Source organism: Stegodyphus dumicola, chromosome 2, assembly GCF_044657685.1.
Source record: "Stegodyphus dumicola isolate Sdum_Otavi_A_Nest chromosome 2, ASM4465768v1".
Classification (NCBI taxonomy): Eukaryota; Metazoa; Arthropoda; class Arachnida; order Araneae; family Eresidae; genus Stegodyphus; species Stegodyphus dumicola.
The window spans coordinates 243,552,983-243,577,689 of record NC_140769.1 but is presented as its reverse complement, the minus strand read 5'-3'; the positions used below and the strand labels follow the sequence as shown (position 1 = coordinate 243,577,689).

Genomic DNA, 24,707 nt, shown 5'->3' with positions numbered 1-24,707 from the left:
AGTGTTGCCTTTGCTCTTTTTGAAATTTTTGAGTTTGTTAATCAAAAATTTGTTAAAGTAATACAAAATATGGAATCGATAATAAAACAAATTCCAAATTAGGGCTTCATGATGCCCATATTTTGTGGAAGATTACGTTATTCGTTTACCAATTTTTAAGGTTCCACGATCCTACTATACATTGTTTTAAATAATAATAAAAAGAAGGAGAAGAAACTGGAGTCATGTGTCCTTTTTTAATAGCCTGTTTAAGTTTATATAAATGTCGATTATGAGAAGAAGTGACTGAATACTTTATGATGTTATAAACAACATATTTCTATGAACAGTTCTCGTCAAATTTCTAGTAATATTATTTTCTTTTAACCACATTTTCATTTTCACGTCGACATATCGGGATGCATTTTTAGCATATGACTATAACAGGAACTTTTTGATGGAAGAAATCTTTATTTGCGGCAGTTTTCAGAATTATAATACTAAAATATCGAAGAATATTGTATCCTCTCACTCTTTATTACATAAATTACATTTGCGAGATCTTCGACTTAATAACGACTTAAGTCTGAAGCGTCAATGCGTGACCTACTGTTCCTTATCAGTTTTACATATCTTGTAGACTTGAAATTTTATCTATTGATTTTAAAGCTCATGCTGATGGAACTTCTTACTTTGGTGGGAACAAAATGAATTATTCATGGTTCGAGCTGCGATTTTACAGCAACTGAGTAATGAAAATTAAGCGATAAGAGTCAAGCAGCGTATCCAAAAATAGGAAGGAAAAATACGGAAAAGGGAAATAGTGTTTAACCAGAGAAGTCATTTCGTCATAGACGTATCAAGAAATATTGTATATATTGCCAGCGATCCACTGGTGTCCATTAAGTCGGTGAAGATCATCGAAGATGGCAGCAATGAAAGGAGCAACATTTCTTTTCCTCCTCGTGGGCTTACTTTTCAATCAAGCTATAAGTCAGAGTAAGTAGATACCTTTCAGACTCTAGTTTTTAAAACCTCTCAACTTAATAGGTGAAACGCGTTACTATTCACTCTCATAAATTGTACTGGGTTTTAATTAGTTGAATTATTCAATTCAGTATCATCCAGATTATATTTAATTTAAGAAAAACACTTTTGATTGAAACTAGCTCACCCTTTTTTACCGCCGTATATAGCACTGTCACACTACTTTTTGTTTGTTTTATGTTTTATTTGCTATTACTGGACATTTCATGCAAAATCATGAAAAAAAAAAAAAAAAAAAAAAAAAAAAAAAAAAAAAAAAAAGATTGAAACTTGCTACTGCAACATGCCAAGAAGGGTCCAGGATGATGACAGATTCAAGCAAATTCGTAATCCTAACTGGTTTCTTCAAAATCATATCTCATCTTGGAATTAGCTCTGCCGCTACCAAAACTTTCGGAATGAGAAAGCACCCACTGAAAATAAATATCCTTATATTCTCTCAGAATCTCTCTTTAATGTTGATTACGAGGAAGCATGCATTCTCGCTTATAAATCAAAGTTTGAAGGAAGAGATAAAATCAGAAAGAATAATTACTTTCTGAAAAGAAGAAAGGAGAAAAGTAAGTTGGTATCAAGTTTCCTTATAAAAAGGGTCATCTGTGTAAACACCGAACATCCAGAGGAAACTGTCAGAATTCTCCAAAGAAACACAACGAATCTGATCTGATTACATGTCTTTTTATTCACTTTCAACTTAAGATCCAACGCCAAATAAAGATGAGAAACTCTAATAGATTCGCAAAATTAACAAAAGTGGAAACTTTATTATCTTGTAGAGATTATAAAGTATTTTTTTGTATGTATTTTTTTTTTTTTTGGAAGCAGGCAAGATGAAAAATATGCAACGCCTTCGCTGGGAATCGAACCAAGGACCTCTCAATTACGCGCTGAGCGTGCAGATCACCACACCTCGAAGGCACGCTAAGAAGGTGGAAGAAATACCTTATAATCTATTAAACGTTATTGACCGAAATTGAATAAATCGTTTCTGAGTTTATAAATTCCGATTTATGTAATTAGATTTCGACAAATGATAATAGTATATCTCTGAGTTAACCCTTAAACGAGACATCTGCATAATCAAAATCATTCTTTTAAATCCTCTTTTGTCTCATTCCGCACTAAATACAAAGTGCTGTAATACTTTGCCAGTTAAAAATGTTCATCTTCTTCGTTTCATTCTTCGTTCATCTCAAGATAAGAATGCTGACTTCTTCAAATCGCCCTTAGAGAAAGACGCCTTATGCATTTTGATTTGATAGACCATATTCTCTTTCTTTTGTGTTACTCAGGAAGTCAGTGGTCACCTAGTGTGATATAGAAGTATACAAGTGACAGATAGTAAATGCGATGTGATCCTGAGACATAATACGGCCGCTATAGAATTAACTGGCTGGCTACATCATCGACATTCTGGGATGAGCAAAAGAGCATCACAACATTTGCCGAATATACTTGATCAAAAAGAGGTTTGTAAATCAGGTAATTGTAAAGGAGTCTTCATTGACATTCATATGCGTGGATCCAAAAGAACCGAATCATATTGCTCCTGAAATCTTCTTATTCAAAATTTGTTGGATATGCTGAGATGAGAAGAACAAAACAACATTTCTCAAAAAGTCGTTGACGTACTCTGCTGTCATAGAAATGGCAGAGTGATTGCCAAAGTGACCAGCTATTGCAGGAAATTTTTCCCTACATAGTGATTCTCAATGAAGACGGTAAGATACTTTACAAAATGAAGGAAAATTTTATGAGTTCGTTAGTCCTTCCCTCTTTAGATATGTAACTATAAGCTATTAATGCTCAAAGCGAAATATGATTCAACATTATAGAGTAGATCATAACTATGATTCAAAACTGAAAACCATGAATCACTACGAGTGTTTGACACAATCTGCACTGATCAGATCCTACAGCACTGCAAGAGTTGCTCTTTGATCAATGGTAAGAGCGGAAGGGCCTTCTGGAGCATAGTGCTGTTGCAGAAGTATTTTTCAATTATTCACATGGCAACCTACCTAGCTGTAAGTAACATTATGTGGCTGAGGATGGTAAAATAAAAGACGTAATCGGTGTTTTTCATGCATTTTTTGCGAGGCCCTTTGTCATGACATCGCTCTCCTGCCACCTGTTGTGCTCTTGAGGAATTTATGCAGTACTACTTATATGCAAAGGGCTAAATGTAGAGGGATAATTGCTTTTATGCAAAATTCTAACTACTTTTATGCTAAGTTGGTAAAGTGCTGAATTTACGCCTTCAGCAAACAGCTGGCGCTGACGTGGTATAGCCGCACAGCTCCAGCGAGCATAGGTCGGCTGGATTCAATGATACAACTCATTAGTGTTCTTTTAATTTAATTTCTCAATCCCCGTCATATAAGCCGAAATCTTACGTCAAGATATCATAGATCACACAAACAGAATCGAAGAAAGTCATACAATCAGCTGTCAGATTTACTTCAACCTCGATCTTTGCTTTTCATATACCGTATACGATGCCCATTTTACATTTACTGAAGCAAGCCACAATTTTGTTCATAGTTTGAATCTTTTAATTACTGTCTTGATCGTTTGAGCAGAATTTTCGTGTAGAAATTCATCTAGATCCAACGATATTGCATGAATGAAATTTTTTCTCTCTAAACGTGTAAATAATGAAAACCTATAAGCACAAATATTAATAATAAATAAATTATGAACTTTGTGCAAAACTTCTCAAGAAGTTTTATATTATTCCCATGCAGATTGCAGCAATTAATTAGAAAAGTTAGTTCCAATTAATAAGAAAAATCAAAATAAAGAAAGAATTCATCATCCATACTGTGTCGTTCCGGAAGAGTATGCAGCGAATGTCCTACACGCAGGTGGCAAATACATTTTCCAGTGACTTCAAAAGGCCTTTTCTGTCCAAAGACCAAAATAAATGTCTAAATTATAAATTTAAATTTATATACGGGGATACAAAATTGAGACGTGTTTGAACGCCCGGCTAAAGTTTAAAAATTTAAAGTTTGACTGAATAAGAAAGCATTTTGATTGGTATATAAATCTGTGCAGAGAATGAAAAATTAATAACATAAGAAAATCAGTTGCTCGTGATTCTTAGGTAGCAATCATCTGCGTTGCACTATTATAACTTGATTCAAGGTTCACTTCACATTCACCTTAGATCAAGAGACCAAGATGTTTAGCATGTTTTGCCCAAATATAATATTAATTCCAAATAAGGCAGTATATTACACAATACACAGAAATAATAATAATCATTTTCATGTACATCAGCGTTTCTCAAATTGTGGTCTAAGGGCTGCAGGCACTCTTCAAATCTTGTCTCTGCAATCCTTCTAAATTTGCGCCCACCAGCGGCCGAACGGTAAAGTCGCTAAACACTGGTAGTTCGGTGCGAGGTTCGAATCCCGCGAATGGGCTGGCTGCATGGGCGTTTTCGTGGTTTTTCCCATATGTAACGTGTATACGAGCCAGCTTCCCTTAGAACGTTCTCCAAGAAGGCGTCCCTCCGCTTAGGCAGATAGCCCTGGTGTGCTTTGCCGTAATCTCAATAAATCAAACCTTCTAAATTTGCAAAAATATTCTGATTATTTGTAAAAGAAATTAGTGAGATTTTACATCAGTTCTTGCTGACTGCGTGCAGCTAAGTGTACTGGTATGTCTTTCTCGAAACTCAATGTATTCTGAAAACTAAATGAACTGAATGTCCGTTTACAAAGCAATTCTTTGACTGCTCTCAATGACTATGAAAAATTAAAGGTGTTTTAGAAGAAACTAGTTTTGTGGGTTAATTGTGTAAAACTGAAAGATTTTCAGCATTTTATACCTCAGATTCATTTTTAGTAGAAAATGATACCATTATTGGAAAAGAATCAAGACTGACACATGTTCGCATTTCAAAAGTCTGGGGTCGCAATCTGAAACTTATTTTTCAAGTGATAAATATAACGAAATTTCGTAGATTTTTTATTCTTTCCACTGTGATTTTGACAGCAACAAACCGTCACTGAATGAAGGAGAACAATTAATTGAACTCTCTAATGACACCAGACATAAAATGAAATTCCAAGCAGAAGGTATGGTATGGTTAATTTCTGGACCTCGTCACCAGTGGAAACGGAATATAGTGAACTACACAACGGTGCTTTAAAATTATAACTCAGTTTACGTCTAGGCATGTTTGTAAGAAAAGGTTTTCGTCACAAGCTCAGGCAAATTAAAGACGCCAAATCTACTGAATGTATGCGATCTCAGACTTAAGCGTTTTCAAAAGATGCGAAATCCGATATAAGACTTAAGCTTATCCAAACATGAAACAACTATGCAGGAATTGCTAAGCGGTCTATGTAATTAATGTGAGTACCAATCTTTATTTATAGTTAATAAGATAAAAGCTATACAAACTGTTGTAGCCTTGAATTATTAAAACCAATACCAGTTTTCTTTTAACTAATTAATACCGATATAAAATTAAATGAAATTTAATCATAATATTAGGCAAAACAACAAACTCGTGCTTGACGTAGACTTCAAAATCTACTCCAAACACAAGGTTACTGTTTTGCCTAATTTTATATTTTACTTTGGCATATTTCTCTTCTTAGTTTTAATAAATTTTGTTTTAAAAATAAAAGTACACTTGCAGTAACATATACTAAAAATTGCTTTCGAAGGTGATCCACAAAGCATTTTAGGTTATAAAAGTGGTTGAGTGGGATTCCCCATTGGAAACAACTTGAGATACATTGATATACATCAAACACGTCTTGCAAATATATCTAAATCCAAAAGCAAAAGAAGATGTTTTATCAATTTTCTTGATTACTCATGCAGTAATCCGACCAATAGTTTAAAGACAATTCCTTGAAAAATTAGATACGTCCTGCAGCCAGATGTTATAATCATATTTCCTTAAAAGAGTTACTTCCAGTTATAGAAGAGTTTAATCTACCGTAGAGATAAATGTCTTAAAGAACATGAGACTAAGATTTTCCAATGGGAATTAAAGCAAAATACTGAAGTGTAGGACTTATCTTCTTAACATCGGAAGTTTACAAAATTATGAAGTAATTAAAAAATAGGTAATTCAGTAGATGATGGAGCAATAATACCAGAGTTTATACAAAAGAAGAGACACAGTTGTTACATGTTAATTTTCTCAAATCATGCTAAGCGAATAATAATTTTAAATACCTAAAGCAGATATCACGCATAATGGGGGGGGGGGACCTTATAAACCACGCTTTCAGAAATGCTGTCGGAAGAAAATGTCTAACTAGTCCAGAATTTCATTTCATTTCCATTAGAATTTCTTCATCTCTACATTTATATTCTGGCAAGAAAGAACTGACACTTTAATATGTTATTTTATAGTAGGAACGTCAACGTTGCTCGATTTGACTCGTAACATCGGGAGCAACAGTTGTGTTAGATACGTCGAATCACATAAATTTTCCCCTACTTCATTTTCCCTTCAGCGTGTTTCGCTTCATGGAGAACGCCGCGCGAATGAAGGCTGACTTGAATTACAGTCTCAAATGAGCTGGAGAAGATAAATGCTGCACGGTTATGACGACACGAATGCTGATCATATGCGGTCAAATCATAAATTACAAAAGAACCTAAACACGAAGGAAAACGGAAGACTGACCGCTTAGGAATCGTGGGAAAATGTGGCCGTTTAAACATCTAATTTCTCTGCATTTAGTTTTATAGAGGCATTTAGTTTTTTAGAGAGAGAAATAAGAAAACAAACTGAATTCTTTGAATGAATGCAATTTTTTACAACGAAAATAAATTATTGAACGGTAAACTCTAAGGCAAATACCATATTCTTTTTTAATGACCACAAGAGTACAAAAACACGTATTTGTTACATCAATGAATCTGTAGTATAAATATTGAGTTTTGCATTTCGAATGTTATGTTACATGTATACGAACTATCTGAGTATTTGAGAAAATAGTCTTACCTCAAATATCTTTCAGCCTTTTCATGTCTAAGGACCGTTTAGCAAAATACATTGTGGTCTCTGCTTTTTGGTTAATTTTCTAATGCCATGTAAATATTTAATTGTTTTTGATTCGGGACTTTGAATAAAATAACGCAAACTAGACTGCAGAAAATTCCTAAAAATGAAGTTAATAATTATGAAAAATACATTATTGAAGTAGTTTTTGGTTACACACGTAAAAGAATCCAAAATATACAATGTTCATTAATGTGTAATATCAATATAAATGGTTACTTAGGTTTTGAAGCAATTAGAAGTTTTTTAATTACATATATATATCAATTCAAAATAAAGTAATTAAAAGTAAACTAAAAAGCCCATGATTTGTGCTAAAGCTGCAAAGTAACAAACCAATAGTTCATAATAATTTATATTAAGAAAACTTTCCATATACCATCTCCAAAGAACACAAATTAAATTTAAAAGCATCAATGAAAACGTTTTTAGAATTAAATTAGTATTTTAAATAATATCAAATTCTTGTTTTAAAAAAAAATCTATAATCGCAAAAATACCAAAACCAAAAGTAAATTTTAAATATTGAAAAAGTAGCTATTTTCATTGATCGCAAATTAATCGACTTATCAAGGGGATAAACCAATCTACCATCAATTAACGGAAACTAAATTAAGAGAGTGTTTCATCTTACTTCCAAGTAAGCATCAAATTTTGCTAGCTTCAAACCATAAGTCTCAATTAATACTCAATCCAAATACAGACATTAGGTCCATTTACGCCAAAAGAATCTTGTAAAACAAAATAGCAAACAATCTTAAAATTCAAGTTCTCAAAAAAAAAAAAAAAAAAAAAAAAACAATTAATCTGAACGAGATGCTTACTTTAGAAGACATATCCCCTACACTCTCATTTTCCAATTCAAAAACAGAAATCAGCATCTTAGAATATTAAAAGTTGATTCAAAATCATAAGAAGATCAAAAATGATACAATCTTAAAATTAAAGTAGAAAACAAGTAGTTAATTAGAAATTTAAAGATCAAACTAGTAAGTTAAAATATACAATGTTCATTAATGTGAACTAAGCATTTTTTTAAGTTATATATTATTTTCTCTGGCTTATTTGGTTATAGCAAAGCACTCGGCGGCTATCTGCCTAAGGGTAAGGATGCTTCCGTGGAGGACTTTCTAAGCAAAATTCCACGTATACACATGACACACGAGGAAAACCACGAAAACGAAACACATATATACAATGTGTATGTATACGCATACACATTAAATTATTAAATTGTATTTACTTGTCGTTGATAAACACTAATGCAGTTCAGCGATAAAGTATTATAAAATATTCTACTGGATTACTTTGCTTCCTAAATATTTTGTAAGCTTCATCATATTTCTTAAAAAGAATCTCAGTGCTAATTCCATTTCCAAGCCTTTTATGTATGTTATTTTTTTATACTGAATTATATTTAGAGAATTATTCCACATGATTTTTGCTGAAAATGCAGTTTTATAAATGGAGAATTTAAGAGTAAGAAAAGAATTAGGCTCGTTTCTAATTATTCATGAAGCATTTAATTAAAAAAATGCACGTTGATACAGATCACTGAACTAAAGTACTCTAGCCGACAGATTAATTAGCTAATAAATTTCAGTTTTGAATAAAAGAGAATTCATTTGCATTCTGCCAGAAAGGAAACATTTCGAAAAAACCTTTTTTCTATTTTCGCAGTCATAATTTTTTTCTTAAATATTCAAATAATTCATATTCAAACATTGCAATCTATTATAATTCGTAATAACTACCTAAATGTAATTTTAATCGATTTTAATTGTAATTTTCTCTCTGACACCTCCCTCTTTAGAGTTCAATAGCAGTCGATTAGTATTTTTCCGGGTTAATTTTCCTTTATAGTATGCTTACGTTACATATATATATATATATATATATATATAATACAGTCAAAAGTCGTTAATCCGGACTCGTCGGGACTTCGGCTATTCCGGATTATCGATTTTTCCGGATTATAGATCATCAGTTTAAATCTCGTAATATGGCATGCAGAAATTATAAAATTAAAAATATGAAACCGTAATTTATGAAATAAAGAACAATTATGATCTAAAGGGTATCAAAATTAAAAAAAAAAAAAAAAAAAAAAAAAAAAAAAAAAAAAAACTTAATATTTATTTGTTTATTTTATTAAACATTTCTTTCAATGTAAGTTGTTTAAGTTGCTTCGTTTTATGTGATCATACTTTCTCTTTAATTCTATAAACAGACATAATTTCTTGTTCAGTTACAAAGTTCCGCTGTTCAAGTCCCGTTACTTGCTGTGCCGAGAATACCGACTAACTTGTCAATCGAAATTTTTTCGTTTTCACTAACCTCTCTGTTCCCATTCTTCATGTCTTTATCCATTTTTTGCAGCAATTCCACTTTTTGTTTGTTGGACATCGAAACATACTTTCGTTTTGTAGATCCTTTGGAAGTTCCATCGGAAATTCTATTTGACATAATCGAAAGTTCAAGTTTACTTTTATAAAATTGCTCTTACTGTCTGCAAAATATAATAAGCGGGATCCAATTCGAAGATTAAGGAACAATGCAATCATTAACATTAACTGAAATAGATAATTAGATAATTTTAGCTTACATCGGAAATTCTATTTGACATAATCGAAAGTTCAAGTTTACTTTTATAAAATTGCTCTTACTGTCTGCAAAATATAATAAGCGGGATCCAATTCGAAGATTAAGGAACAATGCAATCATTAACATTAACTGAAATAGATAATTAGATAATTTTAGCTTACACCGTCCGTTATACATTAAACGCGCAGGTGAAAACGTATTTTGCACTTGCGCACACGCGTATGCGCAGTAGTCAAGGTCTTACGCGCACGCGTAAAACGCCTGTGCGCATGTGCCAACGCGGCGCATGCGCAGAAAGTTTTTAGCTTTGAGGTCCGGATTATAGATTATTCCGGATTATGGGTGTCCGAATTAACGACTTTTGACTGTATATACATTGCTCGTACTCGTCACTTGCAACTTTTAATACCTCTGAGAAAAATTCAATATGCGAATCTAGAAAATGATTCTTAGTGATACTAAGATTATTATTACTGCCACAGTGCTTCAAAAAATCCCATTGTTTAAAGGTAGATTCACAGTATGCTCTTATCCTGGCTCAAAGCTGAAAATCAAAATTAAGGGCGTTGCTGACTGATAGGAAGCCTTAATTAAAAAGTAGTTATGGAAAAGTTAATCAATGCTTATTATATCATCTGGATTAAACACTTACTCACTATTTGATCAAGTGCATGGCAGACAAATATTCGGTATTTGTAAAGAAAAGAAAGTTGAAACAAAATTAATTATATTTTCGTTTTTTCTACTGCAAAACCATCTTTAGATACTATTGGATTTAATCTTTAAATTATATCAATAATATTCAGAACAATGGGGCCCATTATTCTTAACTATATTTCACTAATGAAAATCCTGTTTTGGTTTTCATTAATTACGTTAATGGTGATGATATTTGTAGAAACTATTAGCAAAAATAGTTTTAAATATTTTATTATTGGTGTTTATGTACTATATCATTAAAAAGCTTATTTTTTAATTACCTCAGTTTTTGTACTGATAAACAATAAACTATTATAATATGAAAGAACAAAAGGAATTAAATTAATTATTTGCTGATATTTGGGGAAATTTCATCAGGCAATATACATAAAAAGTATCTGTAATTGTTTCGAAACCACCCATTTCCAGCTCCATTCAAGTTTTTATTCCTTTTTTTTTTTTTTTTTTTAAGTTTACAATATATCTTCCCTTGTAACCTCTAATAGGCCCGTTTACTTTAGCAGTTCAAGAGCAATACTACCACAAAATAATTTTAAATTGAGCATATCTTTAGAATTTCCGATACACAGTCTCACGCGCTGCAGATAAAAATGAGTTTTCTGTACAACGGTGCCATTGCTTGCTTTGAAATTCTCGAGCTTGTTAATCGAAAATTCGTTAAAGTTTTATATGAAATACGAAAAAATTACAATATGAAATCGACAATAAAACAAATTCCAAATTTCCAATTTGGGCTTCCACATGCCCATATTCGCAGTAGGATTACGTCATTCAAAACTGGATGGATCTAGGTACCGCTGTGTTATCACAATGCGAGAAATATACATACATTGATGCATATTTTTTGTTATTTAATTTCTTTAAATATAAGCACAGGACGATAATACTTTGTGGCAACAATTTGAAAATAGATTCGCAGTTTCTAGTGAATCGACGCAAAATCGCAAAACGAAACCAATAGTCTTTCAGGGACAAAGGCCCTTTGGACTAAAGAGGAAAAAATTACATCCAAAGGGGCGCTTTTTTAACAATCTGTATGTTGCCTTTATCTATTAAATATCATGTTCTTCGCACTTAAACCATAAAATTCAGTTGAAGAGCGAAACCGCAATTTCCGAAGCACAGTCACATGCGCTGGAGATAAATAAAAGTGTTTTTTCTCTACAACGTTGCTATTGCTCGGTTTGAAATCCTTAAGTTTGTTAATCAAAAATTCGTTAAAAGTTTACAAAATATGAAACCGATAACAAAACAAATTCGAAATTTCACATTTGAGCTTCCAGATGCTCATATTTGCAGGAGGATTACGTTATTCAAAATTTGATGGTTCTAGATACCGTTATTTTATCACAATGCTAGAAACATACATACATTTACGCAGATTCTTTATTATTTAATTTCTTTAAGTATAATACAAGGCTACAATATTCGGTGGCAACAATTTGGAAAGCGAAACAATGCTTATAGTGAATCAAGGCGAAATGACAAAAGGAAATTAGAAATCCTTCTGGGCGAATTGCCCCTTTAGAACACGCACACACACACACACACAAACAAACAAACAAACAAAAAAAAAGGTTTCAGATTTTTAATTACGTCCAAAGAGGATTTTTTTTAACATTTTGCGGATTTTCTTTATTTATTAAATATAATTTTCTTCGCACTTAAACCATATTGCACCACTTAAACCAGTGCAATATCGCAAAATGATTTTAAAATGAACATTTTAAAATGAACATATCTTTCGAATTTCCGATACACAATCTCGTGCGCTGGAGATAAAAAGTTCTCTCCGCCCCGTTGTGTTGCCATTGCTCGCTTTTAAATTGTTGAGTTTGTTAATCAAAAATTCGTTGAAATGTTACAAAATATGAAATCGGTAATAAAAAAAATTCCTAATTCTAAATTAGGGTTTCCAAATGGCCATATTCGGTGGAGGATTACATTATTCAAAATTGGATGGCTCTAGGTATCGTTGTTTTATCGCAATGCGAGAAACATACATATATTTATGCAGATTCTTCATTATTTACTTTCTTTAAGTATAAGACAGGGCGATAATATTTGGTGGCGACAACTTAAAAAGTGATTTGCAGTTTATAGTGAATAAGAGCAAAATGCGAAAACAAATTTAAGAACCTTTCTGGGCTAACGCCGTTTGGGAGAAAAGTGGTTGGAATTTGATCTTAATAGTCATTTCCTGTTTAGAACAATAGGAACTAATTTCGTATGCGCGAGGATAAGTTTAGTATGCGTATTGAAGTCGAAAATAGTAAATTGTGTTTCGTTTCAGTCTAAAAAAAAATCTGATGTGTACACCACATGACTTCCTTGTACGGAATATTAAATTATGCGCATTTTTTTCTTGCATTTTATTTAAACTTATTAGATTGAATTAAACCTACTTCGCCGACAGCGCATAAACCACAATAGAATAAATGCATTCTTTAAAATTCACTTTGTTTACCATAGCGACACTCTGGCGCTAGGTTCACTTAACAGTTTTATATTTCGTTCATATTATAACTTAGAATGCACAAAATTTACATCATTTAAAGAATTATCTAATCGTTGCCACATGTTCTATTCAAATACTATAACAAAGCTAGAACGATGTACTGTAAAAGAATTTAAGCAAACAAACCAAAAACGAAACAGTTTTTCACAGACGATTGAGTATTTCTCATTCAATTATTTCAGTTCTCACTTCGTGACAAGGCAAAAAATACATAAAAACTCAAAATATCTGTATTAAAAATTATGAAGTAAATCTTAAACACTTATTTCCTCGAAAGAATTCCAGAAAGGATTAAGCATGATTTAATTCGGAATAATAAATGAAGGCGTTATCTTTGTTGTTGCGAGGCTAAGTTTCTCTAGATTGGCAACAAATCCACTAGTATCCTGTTTCAAATGTAAACATCAATGGCCGCCATTAAAAACAGGCTTAGCGGCAATTAAACAACTTTAAAATTGCTGATAATTCTAAAAATATTGCACACAGATTTACTAAAGGCATAAAATCCTTAACCGGAAGATAAAAACAACATAATTCAATCACTTTTAAAGCAAAAAATGTACAGTTTATAAACATATAAGAGTAAAGAAACTGAGATCACTGAGCCGGGTAACAGAGTGGATATATATATAAATATATTTATATACGTTTGGTGCTGCCGATTGCAACCAAAATACGAGGTGCACATCTACATGTTATAGCAGTCCTATATACAAAATTTCAACGTTCTGAGGCTACTCGTTTTTGAGTCATGCGAGATACTTACGTACATACGTTCGTACAGACGCCACGAAAAATTCTGTTCAGAATTAATTTTAAAGCAGTTTTATATTTTTTTTGAAGGAAAAGAGTATTTTATTCTGTCCTTACGTACAGATATGACGCAAAAACATCGTTAAATTCCATTCGATAGCGGTCAAAATGGATATATTCGTTGAAATATGCTGCCTGAAACTTTTCGTGATTACAATACTTCCTTTTTACTTCGTACAAGGAAGTAAAAATTGTAATCAAATAAGAAATCAAATAGGAAGCTTTATTCCCATATATCAAGCATATTTGCTTGAACTCGTCTTTGCAGGTAGAATGGAATCTGTACTAAACATCAAGATTACACGTAGTAAAAATTTTAAAACGAAGTTTTCAGTGCATTTTTCAATAATATAGAAGATTTAGGCTACTTCCTTTTAAGAAGTTCGAGGAAACTCTATCTTAATACAAATGTGGCGGGTAGTTAAAGAAAAAACAAATTGTAAAAATCAATTTTGGGGACAAATTTAAGAGCGTCATATTACTTTTATCTCTTCTATGTTAGAAGAAACTTTCATTTGAAAGGAGACTTCAGTTTTTGTAAAGAGATAATAATCGCAAGGAGACAAATTTGGTTAAACACGCGAAATGATTGTATACACATACTTATTTTCAGGACAGAGTGGCTCAGAGAAATTGTTACTGACCGGTGGGAAATTGCGTTGGTACTTACGTCTTGTCTAAAACACCTTAGAAAAAGTCTCCAAGTTTTCAGAATGTGCCAGACTCTGGCAATGATCAGCATGACAGATGTTTAGGCAACCAATGCACATAATAATCCCTTCAGTCGAGCAATGTTGCCATTTTCGCATACTTTCTTTTTGTTATATTCCAAGGTCCAACTGTTTTTATATATAAATGGTTTCAAAAGAATAAATTGAATTTAAATACAAATTTAATTAATTCAGTTTTAAAATATGAGCTTGTGGATTTTGCCAGCAGTGAAAGAAATACAGAATTTGGCTGAAAAGTTTTCAAAAGGGAACAAAGAGGAAATGCATAATCCAGATAACCGCTGTTGCCAAGGTTTGCACGAAAAAGGGCATTTTGTTTCCGTTCACTTTTCAAACTGTTGTCACCAAATATTATCGCCATGCATTATATTTAAAGAAACTAAATAATGAAGAATCTGCATGAATGTTTCTCGCATTGTGGAAAAACGACGGTACCTAGAGCCATCGGATATTGAATAACGTAGTCCTCCAACCGAACATGGGCACTTGGAAGCCAGAATTTTAAATTTTAAATTTGTTTTATTATCTATTTCAAATTTTGTAAAATTTTAACGAAATTTTTATTATCAAACTCAACGATTTCAAAGCGAGCAATAGCAACAGCACCGTACGAAAAAAAAAAAAAAAAAAAAAAAAAAAAAAAACATTTTTATCTCCAGCGCGCCAGATTGTGTATCGATAATTCTAAAGCTATGCTATTTATATATATTTAAATATTTTGCTATATTTAAATATTTTGTGATATTGCTGTTGAATTGAAATTTATGTGGTTTAAATGCGAAGAACATGATATTTAATAAATAAAGGTATCACACAAAATATTAAAAAATGCCCTTTTGGGCGTAATATAAATCTAAAAACGTTCAGATTTTTAGTTTTATATTTAAGATATAATAAAATACGATGGCTGCGCTAAGAAATGATTGGCGACCTCAGAGTTATCTATTCTAAATTTTATGTTCTAAGTTTATCCTTCCTCCCAAAGACTTTTAAATATATGTTTATTCTAAGTCCTATGTTTACATAAAATTTTATTTTGCTTTATAAAAAAGGGCCTTTGATGATATTAATAGGAGCCTTTTCAAATATAAGCAATAGCTTTCTTCAAAAATTTATTACGCATTAATGCCACGGACCTTTGCTACATAGAGAGAAGAAAGTAGAAATCTTGTATTTTAATAAATTTTGTGTTGTTTAATATTTTTTAGTAGGAGACAGCATATTTTATTCACAATACTTTTGGCGTATTTTTTTGATTTACGCAGAAGTATTGAATATGATGATGCATGATTTTGAAACAAGCAAACAAATTTTTCTTTTTATATAAAATGAAATAGCAGACGATAAAGTAAAGACGTTAAATTTGTTCTTAAATTCTCTGACATGAGCACCATATGACTTCATTGTACGGCTACTCAATTATACACATTTTTGGATACACTGTATTTAAACTTATTTCCTCGAATTTCATTAGAAGTATATTTGTAATTCAATCAATTCAGACTTCAGATCGCGGCAAAGAAAAAATGCATAAAAGCTCAATTAAAAATTATAAACTACAGAAAAACCGAAAACAAAAAAGAAAGTTAAAAAAAAAATTAGAATTAAAATTAAAGTTTCTTCGCAGAAACAAACAATTCAGGCAACGGGCAGAAATAAAAAATTTTCAATGAAGAAATCGAAAGTTAACATTTGGTTACACTGGTCAAAAAGACACTGAAGTAGCAGCACAACCTGACGTAATTCACTATTCTACTAAGTTTCAAAACGTAACTAAACGGCAGCCTCGTTAGACTTAGCGACACGTAAGCTTTTAAATTCTTGATAATCCAACAACTATTCCATGAAGATGAACTAAAGACATAAAAATCTTAACCGGAACATAAAAACAACATAATTCAAGCTTTTTAAAGCAAAAGATGCACATTTTACCATCATAAGAATAAAAAAACTAGACTCACCAAGCCGGATAAGAGTACGGCAATATATTGTTGCGTGCTTACGGGTTCGTAATAGATTGAAAGCACAAGTCCGATAATAAGTGAATAATTTTTTTTTTTTAAAGAAATATTTCAGAGCTGTGGAATTTCCCACATAAATATTCGTACAAGTGTTCACAATATCACACAGTATAATCAGTAATTACACTTCAAACTATTAAGAACATTAAACACCACGCAATGCAAAGTTCATGTAAAGAGAAAGCTAATCCGAGCTCAAGTTGAACTGGCACCAATAACGACAGCAGCTAACTAAACAACTGAATGCTCTCTCTTCAACTTTAAATAGTTTTCAACCAGCCGCCGAGATATCTAGTACTTTCTGCTTCTCAAAATTACCGGAAAGCAATATAAATGTTGAACTACGGTTACAGCTAATATAGTGGTCAATAACATTTATTCAGTCACAATACTTATTACGGTGAAACAGGGATCAGTCCAAAATTTGGCAACTTTTGTAGATTTCTAGCCAAAACCGTTGTCAGCTTCGCGAAATCTTGCCAAATTACTGAGATACCCTTTTACTCAATGTTTGATGCACTTGTCACTGTATTCGCACTTTTCTTGCATAACTTTCTCTTAAAATTTGTCTAGAGCTACATTACACATAAAAATACAATTTTACTTATAATTTCACTAAAATCACTTAAGTACAAAATTCGTAACATTGCCCCTCTTCCCAACGACTACACGTGCCGGACAGTACAATCCCTGGACAGGAAGTCATACTTACAACTAAGGCATCAATGCAATAATAAACATTACAATACAATAACAAACAACATAAACAATAATTGCAATAAGTAACTTAAAACAAATCAAATAATAAATCAATATATTAGTCCACAAATTAACAAATTTAGAAGCAAATAGGACCATAGTTTAATACGCTTTACATTATATACAATACATACTATGGCTGTAGTTTGGACATAACCTGTCGCAGGAACGACTTTAGGCTTAGAATTTGATTACTTGCGGATCCAAACGACGACGCCGTTCAGCCTCTTAGCTTCGAAGCCCAACCTTTGGCTTTCGGGAAGAGTCTGAAGGATATCCGCTGCGTCTGCCTCAGAGAAGCGGCGAGATGACAGGCCTTTGCTTGGGAATCTTTTCCGTTCGCTTCCGCCCCTATAAAAGATTGTGTCTTTATACACTTGCCAAGACGTATTCTTATTTATCTGCCATAATGTTCTCTTAAAATTTGTCTCGCGCTGCAGTACACAGAAAAACAGACAGAACACTTATAATTCTACTAAAATTACTTAAGTACAAAATTCTTAACAATATATATATATAGTATATAAACACAACTCGCACACACACGTTTCGTGCAGCCGATTGCAACCGCAACAAAAAAGAGACATGAAGAACTCAGAACTATGTATTATTGCAATCCCATGTACAAAAATAAAATTAATTAAATTGCATTCGATAGCGCTCGAAATTGATATTTTCGTTGAAATATGATACCCGAAATTTTTAGCGATTAGAGTATTTCCTTTACTCCGTACAAGGGAGTAAAAAGAAAAGAAAAAAATTTTAATTATTAAAAATTAATAATATTTATAAATTTAAAAAATAGCTTTTCATGTGTTATTGAAAAATATTCACTACGCATCATTGGTAAAAATAAGAATAAATGCCATATGAATAATTCTCAGTAAAAGTTTATTTAAAATATTAAGGTTCAAAACAATTGTTGCAATTCATTGAAAATTATAACAAAATGCATAAACCATATTTGGCGATATAATAACTTAAATGTCACATTTTTAGCTTAATCGAACAATCACCTCCAGCCGGCTATTAGTGGCTTAGAAATGTACCTTTGAGATGGTAAAATTTTCATTAATCAATAAAATTTATGAGTTCGGAAAGATTCTTTTATAAAAGCGTAGAATTACGCATTTAGATACCTAAAGCGTTCACTGGATTTAATCTTAAAAAACAAAGCACAGTTGTAATTCGATGCCCCACAATTTTACTAAAATTTAAATGAACTTATGATAAATTGATCCCATCAACGGCTGATCAGTAAAGTCCTGAACACTGTAGTTCCTGCATGGGTTCGAGTCCAAGCAAACGGACTAGCTGCATGGGTGTTTCCGTGTTTTTATCCTTGTGTAACATGTATATGAGCCGGTTTCCCATAGAAAATCTTCCACAAAGGCTATTAAATAACTAATGAATTTTACAGCAATTAAATAAACCAAAATCAAAATTAAATGATCTTAAAATTGCTTAAATATGCTTTATGGAGACTGAAAAAGGCGTAAATATTTTTATGTAGAAAATAAATTTCATATAGCCCCTCTTTTTTAGGCGCACACTCTGCCGTACTAACACAACGCACACCACCCCACACGCAATCACACAACAAATACAATTACAAAAGAGTAAACACGTCTTAAAATTACAGCTTAGGTTATGTTTTTAGGTGACATTACTCAAGAAACACAAAGACTAGTGGCTGAATTGCAGGAGGAACAAGATGAAGTAGGAAAAATAGAAGAAATAATTAGCAACCTTAGAGATGAAGAAAGAAAAGCCATTACACGCGGACAAATAGCAAGCACAGGAACAGGAGCAGGAGCTGGAGCTGGACAAGGAACAGGACTTGGACAAAGCGGACCAAATGAATTATATAATTACCAATTCCTTGCTCAAAGCAGGGGATTTGGATTAGGCTCAGGAGCAGGGGCTGGTGCTGGAGCAGGAGTTGGGGCAGGAGCCGGTGCTGGCATAGGAGCAGGAGCGGGAGTAGGAGTTGGTGCTGGTTTAGGAGCAGGAGTTGGTGCAGGCATAGGAGCAGGTGTTGGTGCTGGAGCAGGAGGGGGTGCAGGTACAGGAGCTGGAATTGGCTCAGGCGCAAGAGCTCCCTATTTCCAATTGCTTCGTCGACGCCTAGGATTCCAATCAGGCAATGGAGGAGGTTTAGGCTTAGGCGCAGGAGCTGGTGTTGGTGCTGGCGTAGGGGCCGGAGCTGGTGCAGGCTTAGGAGCAGGAGTTGGTGCTGGAGCAGGAGTTGGTGCTGGAGCAGGAGTTGGCGCTGGAGCAGGTATTGGTGCTGGCGTAGGAGCAGGAGTTGGCGCTGGCCTAGGAGCTGGAGCAGGAGTTGGTGCTGGCGTAGGAGCAGGTGCTGGTACTGGGTTAGGAGCAGAATTTGAAGCTGAATTAGAAGCAGAATTTGGTGCTGGCTTAGGAACAGGACTTGGTGCTGGCTTAGGAGCAGGTCTCGGTGCTGGGGCAGGAGCTGGCTTAGGAGCAGGACTTGGTGCTGGCTTAGGGGCAGGAGTTGGTGCTGGAGCGGGTATTGGTGCTGGAGCAGGTGTTGGTGCTGGAGCAGGTGTTGGTGCTGGAGCAGGTGTTGGTGCTGGAGCAGGTGTTGGTGCTGGCTTAGGAGCAGGAGCTGGCGCTGGCTTAGGAGCAGGACTTGGTGCTGGTTTAGGGGCAGGAGCTGGATCTGGAGCAGGAGTTGGTGCTGGAGAAGGAGTTGGTGATGGCTTAGAAGCAGAACTTGATGAATTAGAAGCAGAATTTGGTACTGGCTTAGGAACAGGACTTGGTGCTGGCTTAGGAGCAGGACTTGGTGCTGGTTTAGGAGCAGGAGCTGGTGCTGGGGCAGGTGTTGGTGCTGGCTTAGGAGCAGGAGCTGGTGCTGGGGCAGGAGTTGGTGCTGGGGCAGGTGTTGGTGCTGGCTTAGGAGCAGGTGTCGGAGCTGGGGCAGGAGCTGGCTTAGGGGCAGGACTTAGTGCTGGCTTAGGAGCAGGAATCGGCTCAGGCTTAGGAGCTCCCTATTTGCAATTCCTTGCCGAACGCTATGGATATACATCAGGCATAGGAAGAGGTTTAGGCTTAGGAGCAGGAGCTGGTGTTGGCGCAGGTGCTGGTGCTGGAGTAGGCGCTGGCCTAGGAGCAGGAGTTGGTGCTGGCGCAGGAGCAGGAGTGGGTGCTGGCGCAGGAGTTGGGGTTGGAGCAGGACTTGGTGCTGGAGCAGGAGCAGGAATTGGTGCTGGCTTAGGAGCAGGGTTTGGTGCTGGTTTAGGAGCAGGACTTGGTACTGGCTTAGGAGCAGGACTTGGAACTGGCCTAGGCGCAGGTGTTGGTGCTGGCGTAGGAGCAGGTGCTGGTGTAGGGGCAGGAGCTGGGGCGGGAGCAGGGGTTGGTGCTGGAGCAGGTGTTGGTGCGGGTGTAGGAGCAGGAGTTGCCGCTGGCGTAGGAGCAGGTGTCGGTGCTGGCTTAGGAGCAGGACTTGGTGCTGGCTTAGGGGCAGGAGCTGGGGCTGGAGCAGGTGTTGGTGGTGGAGAAGGTATTGGTGATGGCTTAGAAGCAGAACTTGAAGATGAATTAGAAGCAGAATTTGGTGCTGGCTTAGGAACAGGACTTGGTGCTGGCTTAGGAGCTGGAGCTGGTGCTGGGGCAGGAGTTGGTGCTGGGGCAGGTGTTGGTGCTGGCTTAGGAGCAGGTGTCGGTGCTGGGGCAGGAGCTGGCCTAGGGTCGGGACTTGGTGCTGGCTTAGGAGCAGGAGCTGGTGCAGGAGCAGGAGCTGGTGCAGGAGGAGGAATCGGCTCAGGCTTAGGACCTTCCTATCAGCAATTCCTTGCCCAACGCTATGGATATAGATCAGGCATCGGAGGAGGTTTAGGCTTAGGAGCAGGAGCTGGTGTTGGTGCAGGTGCTGGCGCTGGAGTAGGCGCAGGAGTTGGCGCTGGCGCTGGAGCAGGAGTTGGTGCTGGTGCAGGAACAGGTGTTGGTGCTGGAGCAGGACTTGGAGCTGGATTAGGAGCAGGAATTGGTGCTGGCTTAGGAGCAGGACTTGGTACTGGCTTAGGAGCAGGAGTTGGTGCTGGCGTAGGAGCAGGTGTTGGTGCTGGAGCAGGACTTGGTGCTGGCGTAGGAGCAGGAGCTGGCGTAGGAGCAGGTGTTGGTGCTGGAGCAGGAGCTGGTGTTGGCCTAGGTGCTGGTGCTGGTGTAGGGGCAGGACTTGGAGCTGGATTAGGAGCAGGAATTGGTGCTGGCTTAAGAGCTCGCTATTTGCAATTCCTTTCTCAAAGTTTAGGATATGGATCAGGTTTTGGAGGTGGTTTAGGCTTAGGAGCAGGAGCTGGAGCTGGAACAGGTGTTGGTGCTGGCTTAGGAGCAGGTGCTGGAGCAGGAGTAGGAGCTGGCTTAGGAGCAGGAATTGGTGCTGGCCTAGGAGCAGGAGTTGGTGCTGGCATAGGAACTGGACTTGGAGCTAGTGCTGGAGGAGGAGCAGGAATTGGCTCTGGCTTAGGAACTCGCTATATGCAATTCCTTTCTCAACATCTAGGATATGGATCAGGTAATGGAGGTGGTTTAGGCTTAGGAACAGGAGCTGGTGCTGGGGCAGGTGTTGGTGCTGGCGTAGGAGCAGGAGTTGGTGCTGGAGCAGGTGTTGGTGCTGGTGTAGGAGCAGGAGTTGGTGCTGGGCTAGGAGCAGGGGTTGGAGCTGGAGCAGGTGTTGGCACTGGATTAGGAGCAGGACTTGGAGCAGGAGTTGGTGCTGGCGTAGGAGCAGGAGTTGGTGCTGGAATAGGCGCAGGAGCTGGAGCTGGTGTAGGAGCAGGAGCTGGAATTGGTGCTGGAGCAGGTGTTGGAGCTGGAGCAGGTGTCGGCGCTGGCGCAGGGGCTGGTGTAGGTGCAGGAGTTGGTGCTGGCTTAGGAGCAGGTCTTGGAGCTGGAGTAGGACTTGGTGCTGGAGCAGGAGCAGGCCTTGGTGCAGGCCTAGGAGCAGGTCTTGGGGCTGGCTTAGGAGCAGGTCTTGGTGCTGGAGCAGGACTTGGTGCTGGCTTAGGAGCAGGTGCTGCAGCAGGAGCTGGAGCAGGTCTTGGCGCTGGCTTAGGAGCAGGTCTTGGCGCTGGTGTAGGAGCAGGAGTTGGTGCTGGGCTAGGAGCAGGGGCTGGAGCAGGGGCTGGAGCAGGGGCTGGAGCAGGAGTTGGTGCTGGCTTAGGAGCAGGTGTTGGAGCTGGAGCAGGAGTTGGTGCTGGCTTAGGAGCAGGTGCTGGAGCTGGAGCTGGTGTCGGTGCTGGCGCAGGGGCTGGTTTGGGTGCAGGAGTTGGTGCTGGCTTAGGAGCAGGTCTTGGAGCCGGAGCAGGACTGGGTGCTGGAGCAGGAGCAGGTCTTGGGGCTGGCTTAGGAGCAGGTGTTGGTGCTGGAGCAGGAGCAGGCCTTGGTGCTGGAGCTGGAGCAGGTCTTGGTGCTGGAGCAGGTGTAGGCGCTGGCTTAGGAGCAGGTCTTGGTGCCGGCTTAGGAGCAGGACTTGGTGCTGGAGCAGGTCTTGGTGCTGGCTTAGGTGCAGGTCTTGGTGCTGGAGCAGGTCTTGGGGCTGGCTTAGGAGCAGGTCTTGGTGCTGGCTTAGGTGCAGGTGTTGGTGCTGGAGCAGGGCTTGGGGCTGGCTTAGGAGCAGGTGTTGGAGCTGGAGCAGGCGCAGGACTTGGTGCTGGAGCTGGAGCAGGAGCAGGACTTGGTGCTGGAGCTGGAGCAGGTCTTGGCGCTGGAGCAGGAGCAGGTCTTGGCGCTGGCCTAGGAGCAGGTCTTGGCGCCGGCTTAGGAGCAGGAGCTGGTGTTGGCGCAGGTGCTGGTGCTGGAGTAGGCGCTGGCTTAGGAGCAGGTCTTGGTGCTGGCTTAGGTGCAGGTGTTGGTGCTGGAGCAGGGCTTGGGGCTGGCCTAGGAGCAGGAATTGGTGCTGCCTTAGGATTAGGTGCTGGAGCTGGAATTGGCTCAGGTGCAGGGGCTCCCTATTTCCAATACCTGGCTCGACGTTTAGGATATAATTTAGGAGGTTTTGGTGCTGGCTTAGGATCAGGACTTGGTGCTGGAGCAGGTCTTGGTGCTGGAGCAGGTCTGGGTGCCGGAGCAGGTCTTGGTGCCGGAGCAGGAGTTGGCGCTGGCTTAGGAGCAGGAGTTGGTGCTGGAGCAGGTGTAGGCGCTGGCTTAGGAGCAGGTCTTGGTGCTGGCTTAGGAGCAGGTCTTGGTGCTGGAGCAGGAGCAGGACTTGGTGCCGGAGCAGGAGTTGGTGCTGGAGCAGGTGTTGGCGCTGGCTTAGGAGCAGGTCTTGGTGCCGGAGCAGGAGTTGGCGCTGGCTTAGGAGCAGGTGTTGGTGCTGGAGCAGGTGTTGGTGCTGGCTTAGGTGCAGGTCTTGGTGCTGGTATAGGTGCAGGTGTTGGTGCTGGAGCAGGAGCAGGACTTGGTGCCGGAGCAGGAGTTGGTGCTGGAGCAGGTGTTGGTGCTGGCTTAGGAGCAGGTCTTGGTGCCGGAGCAGGAGTTGGCGCTGGCTTAGGAGCAGGTGTTGGTGCTGGAGCAGGTGTTGGCGCTGGCTTAGGTGCAGGTCTTGGTGCTGGTATAGGTGCAGGTGTTGGTGCTGGAGCAGGAGCAGGACTTGGTGCCGGAGCAGGAGTTGGTGCTGGAGCAGGTGTTGGTGCTGGCTTAGGAGCAGGTCTTGGTGCTGGAGCAGGAGTTGGTGCTGGCTTAGGAGCAGGTCTTGGTGCCGGAGCAGGAGTTGGTGCTGGCTTAGGAGCAGGAGTTGGTGCTGGAGCAGGTGTTGGCGCTGGCTTAGGTGCAGGTCTTGGTGCTGGTGCAGGACTTGGTGCTGGGTTAGGAGCAGGTCTTGGTGCCGGAGCAGGAGTTGGCGCTGGCTTAGGAGCAGCAGCTGGTGCTGGAGCAGGAGTTGGTGCTGGCATAGGAGCAGGAGTTGGCGCTGGCTTAGGAGCAGGAGTTGGTGCTGGAGCAGGTGTTGGCGCTGGCTTAGGTGCAGGTCTTGGTGCTGGTGCAGGACTTGGTGCTGGGTTAGGAGCAGGTCTTGGTGCCGGAGCAGGAGTTGGCGCTGGCTTAGGAGCAGGAGCTGGTGCTGGAGCAGGAGTTGGTGCTGGCGTAGGAGCAGGAGTTGGTGCTGGAATAGGCGCAGGAGCTGGAGCTGGTGTAGGAGCAGGAGCTGGAGTTGGTGCTGGTAGTGTCTTGGAAAGTTATTGTAGACAGTTGATAGAAAATTGATAATGGAAGTTGTGTGTTATAATATTACGATGCTTTTTGTATCAATTTTATAATTTTTGTTATTATTTGGATATCGTTGGGTGTTTAATTTCGTTTTTTTTTAATTTAAAATACTCATTTGTCTAGAATATCTTGTTGTTTCTCTATATATTTTGTCTAAGTTTTAATTTCTTGCATTCGGTGCTGTGTTTATATATTACTAAAAAAATAAAACTGTTTGAAATGCTCTTTTATCTACATTT

The 24,707-nt window shown here is 38.1% G+C and overlaps 1 protein-coding gene across 8 annotated transcripts in view; it reads left to right on the top strand.

The window, feature by feature from the left end:
* Window positions 1–822: 822 nt before the first annotated feature.
* Window positions 823–24,707, top strand: part of LOC118193683 (uncharacterized) — a 55,929-nt gene continuing 32,044 nt past the window's right edge. For 7 of the 8 annotated variants that reach the window (XM_085811963.1, XM_085811960.1, XM_085811957.1 and 4 more), the window contains exons 1-2: window positions 823–978; window positions 18,893–23,911. In XM_085811963.1, the coding sequence (XP_085668089.1) occupies window positions 906–978; window positions 18,893–23,911 (5,092 nt within the window). In that variant the 5' untranslated portion in view covers window positions 823–905. The remainder of the gene's footprint in view (window positions 979–18,892; window positions 23,912–24,707) is intronic. The other variant, XM_085811962.1, reaches the window with a different exon arrangement.